The sequence below is a fragment of the Myotis lucifugus genome, unplaced genomic scaffold, assembly GCF_000147115.1.
Source record: "Myotis lucifugus unplaced genomic scaffold, Myoluc2.0 scaffold_954, whole genome shotgun sequence".
Taxonomy (NCBI): Eukaryota; Metazoa; Chordata; class Mammalia; order Chiroptera; family Vespertilionidae; genus Myotis; species Myotis lucifugus.
In genome coordinates this window covers 9,085-12,336 of record NW_005872002.1, presented here as the reverse complement: position 1 = coordinate 12,336, position 3,252 = coordinate 9,085, and the positions used below count along the sequence as shown (strand labels likewise).

The 3,252-nt window shown below is 49.7% G+C and overlaps 1 protein-coding gene across 1 annotated transcript in view; it reads right to left on the bottom strand.

Annotated features, from left to right (window-relative positions):
* The window catches only part of LOC102442645 (BUD13 homolog), a 2,315-nt gene extending 889 nt beyond the window's left edge, over positions 1-1,426 (bottom strand). The window contains 4 exon segments of the mRNA XM_023747708.1: positions 1-191; positions 531-629; positions 666-1,275; positions 1,421-1,426. The exon segment at positions 1-191 is cut by the window's left edge and continues 133 nt beyond it. Coding sequence (XP_023603476.1) covers positions 1-191; positions 531-629; positions 666-1,275; positions 1,421-1,426 — 906 coding nt within the window.
* Positions 1,427-3,252: the final 1,826 nt, after the last annotated feature.

The window sequence follows — 3,252 nt, the reverse complement described above, 5'->3', positions numbered from 1 at the left end:
ATCAGAGGATTCGGCCCTCTGTTCCCTCCTTGGTGGAGCGAGGTCAGCATCAGAGCTGTGGCACCCAGGTCTATTTCGTGGAGGTGACAGATCTGAATCAGAACCCTGGGGCCTTGAACTTGGTTTCTTCCGCGGAGGAGAAAGGTCTGAATCAGAGGCTTGCCGACTGTCACCTGAGTAGGAGGAAGAGCCCAACGTGTGACTCTGACGTCTTCGAGGTGACAAACTCGTATGAAATTTTCTACGGCTGGGTGAAGAGCCTTTAGGATCATGCTGTTTATTTCCATAATGAAATGTTGCTTGCCTTTTTCTTGGTGGAGAGAAGTCCGAGTCACATTCATACTTGCTGTTCTTCCAGACTGAGGGATGAGAGGGTCCTGGCCCCTTCCGATGTGGAGAAGTTTTGCTAGAGGCTCTTTCTGGGGCTTTACTGCTTTTGGTTCTGTGCAGTGAATAAGGAACATTAGGAGGCGAATCAGGGGAGTCAGGACGGGCCCCCCTGAGCTTTGATGTGTCCAAGGATTCAAGAGTCCTTCTAGGTTGAGAGGTGTCAGGGGAGCTGTTACGGGCCTTTCTCTGAGGAGAAATATCTGAGGAACTGTGATGGGCCCTCCGAGGAGGAGATGGATCTGGCGTGTCATAACGGGCCCTTTTAGGAGATACACCTGAAGGATGATAATGCTTCCTGAGCAGAGAGGGATCCGGTGAATCATGATGGGCTCTCCTAGGCAGAGAAGGGTCCTGGGAGTCATGGCGGACCCTCCCAGGTGGAGAAGGGTCCGGGGAGTCATGGCGGACCCTCCTAGGCGGAGAGGGATCCGGGGAGTCATGGCAGGAATGCCTGTGTGAAGGTAGATCCTCACTGTGGCCTCCCAGAAGCTTCCATTTGGCACTGGAACGAAAGGTTTCCATCTGCTTTACCTCTTCTGGCCGCTCATCCACAAACTCAGCCACCACAGGCAAATCTCCATCATCTTCCTCTTCCTCCTTTTCGGGTTTAGTGGTGGAGATAGATGTCCAGCTCACATCATCATCCACAATCCAAATCCCCTTGCCGCCGGCACCGCCAGGCTTCGGCCGCTTTTTGCAACGCTTGAGAATGGACTCGGAACCCTCGGGGCCGCAGGCATCGGCCCCGGACAAGTAGCGCTTCAGGCACTCGGCCTTGGAGATCGGCGGGGCTGCCGATATGGCAGTGTGGGTCGGGGTGACGGCCACTTTCCCTCGAAAAGCCGGGGTCTTGCTTTCCCTCGAAATGCCAGGGGCTTGCTCACCCTCTCTCGAAAAGCCGGAGTCGCCCTCGAAAAGCTGGGGTCTTGCTTTCCCTCAAAAAGTTCCGCTGCATTTCTTAGCGATGCTGCCAGGAAGAGTCTGAAACCCAGTAGCCTCTGCCACCGCCTCTGTTACTGGGGGGTCTCGCCTCCATCGCTGGATGCGAGAACTCGCTCTGGATTTTTATCACAGGGCATAACTGGTTGTTTCTGTAGAGCAAGATCCTCAATATGTGTTGGGGTCCAGCCCCAGCAGGTCCAGGGGTTCCCAAAGGTGCGGACGGAGTCGGCAAAGAAGGAATGACACGGAGGCAGCGTTCAGTTAGTCAGCAGCCTAGCCAGGTCCTCTAGCCAGGATCTCCAGCCAGGTTCTGTGCCTTATTGTCTTGTTACATCTGTATTTGTACCAGTTGATTTTAATCCTATCAATTTCTATTCCAAAGTTTGGGGTGTTTCTTATCTCCATTCCAGGGAGTAAAGATTATATAGCTTAAGCTTGATTGTTCGTAGTTAAAGTGATTAACTACCCACCTGGCACTTAGGGAGGGAATAAAACCCCTTAACTAACTTCAGGGAAAAATCCCTGCCTGGGGAAAAAACCTTTCTCAGAGAGGTGACCTTGGTTAAAACAAATAGCGCCAAGAAGGGGAGCAAATATATTAAGAACAGTATGCCATATACACCAGGTCCCTTGAAACATATGCTGTGCAGACCTTTCTTCCCTGCAGCGACTGTGTCAAGCAGCAAGAATGGACCAGCTTCCGGCACATTTGGTCACCCTGGAAATCCTGCTCTGAGCCCCCTCGCCAATTGGCTGATTATATATGGACTAGTGGTCTGGTGCATGAATATGTGCACACTGAGAGGAAGTTAAATTTGCAGCAATTCCTGTAGACGCTGTGGGTAAAACAGTACCACCATGACCTCTAATATAATGTATTAAAACGTTATAAAGATATGTTTTTCCACTACTGCCTAGGCCATCTGAGAAAAAGAATTTGGGGTATACAGTTTGATCTTCGATGGCTGAAGTTATAGTGTGAAAGGCTGCCAACTGTTCACCATTCAGAGAATTGATCAATGTTTATGTTTAAATTGCCAGTGTGTGTCATATGTGCCGGATGGGCGGTCGGTCACTTAGCCTCTTATATATATATATAGATGTAGATGAGGGAGATGTTACACTGCAGCTTGCAGCTGCACGTAGCTATGGAAAAGGAAGGTTCAGTCCAGCCTTCAGGAGCTCAAAGTCCCATAACAAGGTGGCTAAACCTCTATGATGTTACAAAAGCTCAGACCGTTCCTGGAACTGCAGAATGGTCGGAGTTGCTGAGAAACTCCCCGAGGGAGTCAGCGTCTGGGCACAGCATAAGGCGTAAAGGTAGCTCACCTGTTCAAATCAAAGCTACCAAATCAAAGCATATTCCTTTCTGAATAATAGACCTACTGAGGCATCTTGTTTCTTTACAGCCTTGTTTTACCCTCCAGTTTCCCCAGGTCTGTGGGGGGAAAAAAAACAAAAACCAAAAAAACACACACCTTAGTTAGCAAGGTGAATAATTGTTAGACACCTGTGGCTCTCTTCTCGTTATGTCCCTTCCCCACTATCAGTGAGGGCTGAGCTACTGTTTGCAGTGGAGGTGGGAGCGCCACTCTTGACCAGAGTCTCAATCTCTGATCCTTTATGTGGAAATCCTTTGTGTGGTATGTGACAGTGAGGATATGGGCTTGAACTCACCTGAGGTGTGTCCCTGACTCTGTTACTTACTAGCTTTGAAATCTTGGACAAGTACCTGATTCTAGAAACTTCAACTCGGACGTTTTGTGGCTAGATGACACTGTGTAGACCAGTGCCCTTCATTGAAAGCACCTTCATTGCAGGGCTTGGGTGTGCCCACCATGGAAACATCCCTTCCTTTCCCTGCTATTGGTGACTTGCAGATCAGGAAATGAGTGAAGGGCGGGTGCTAGCTACTGATTG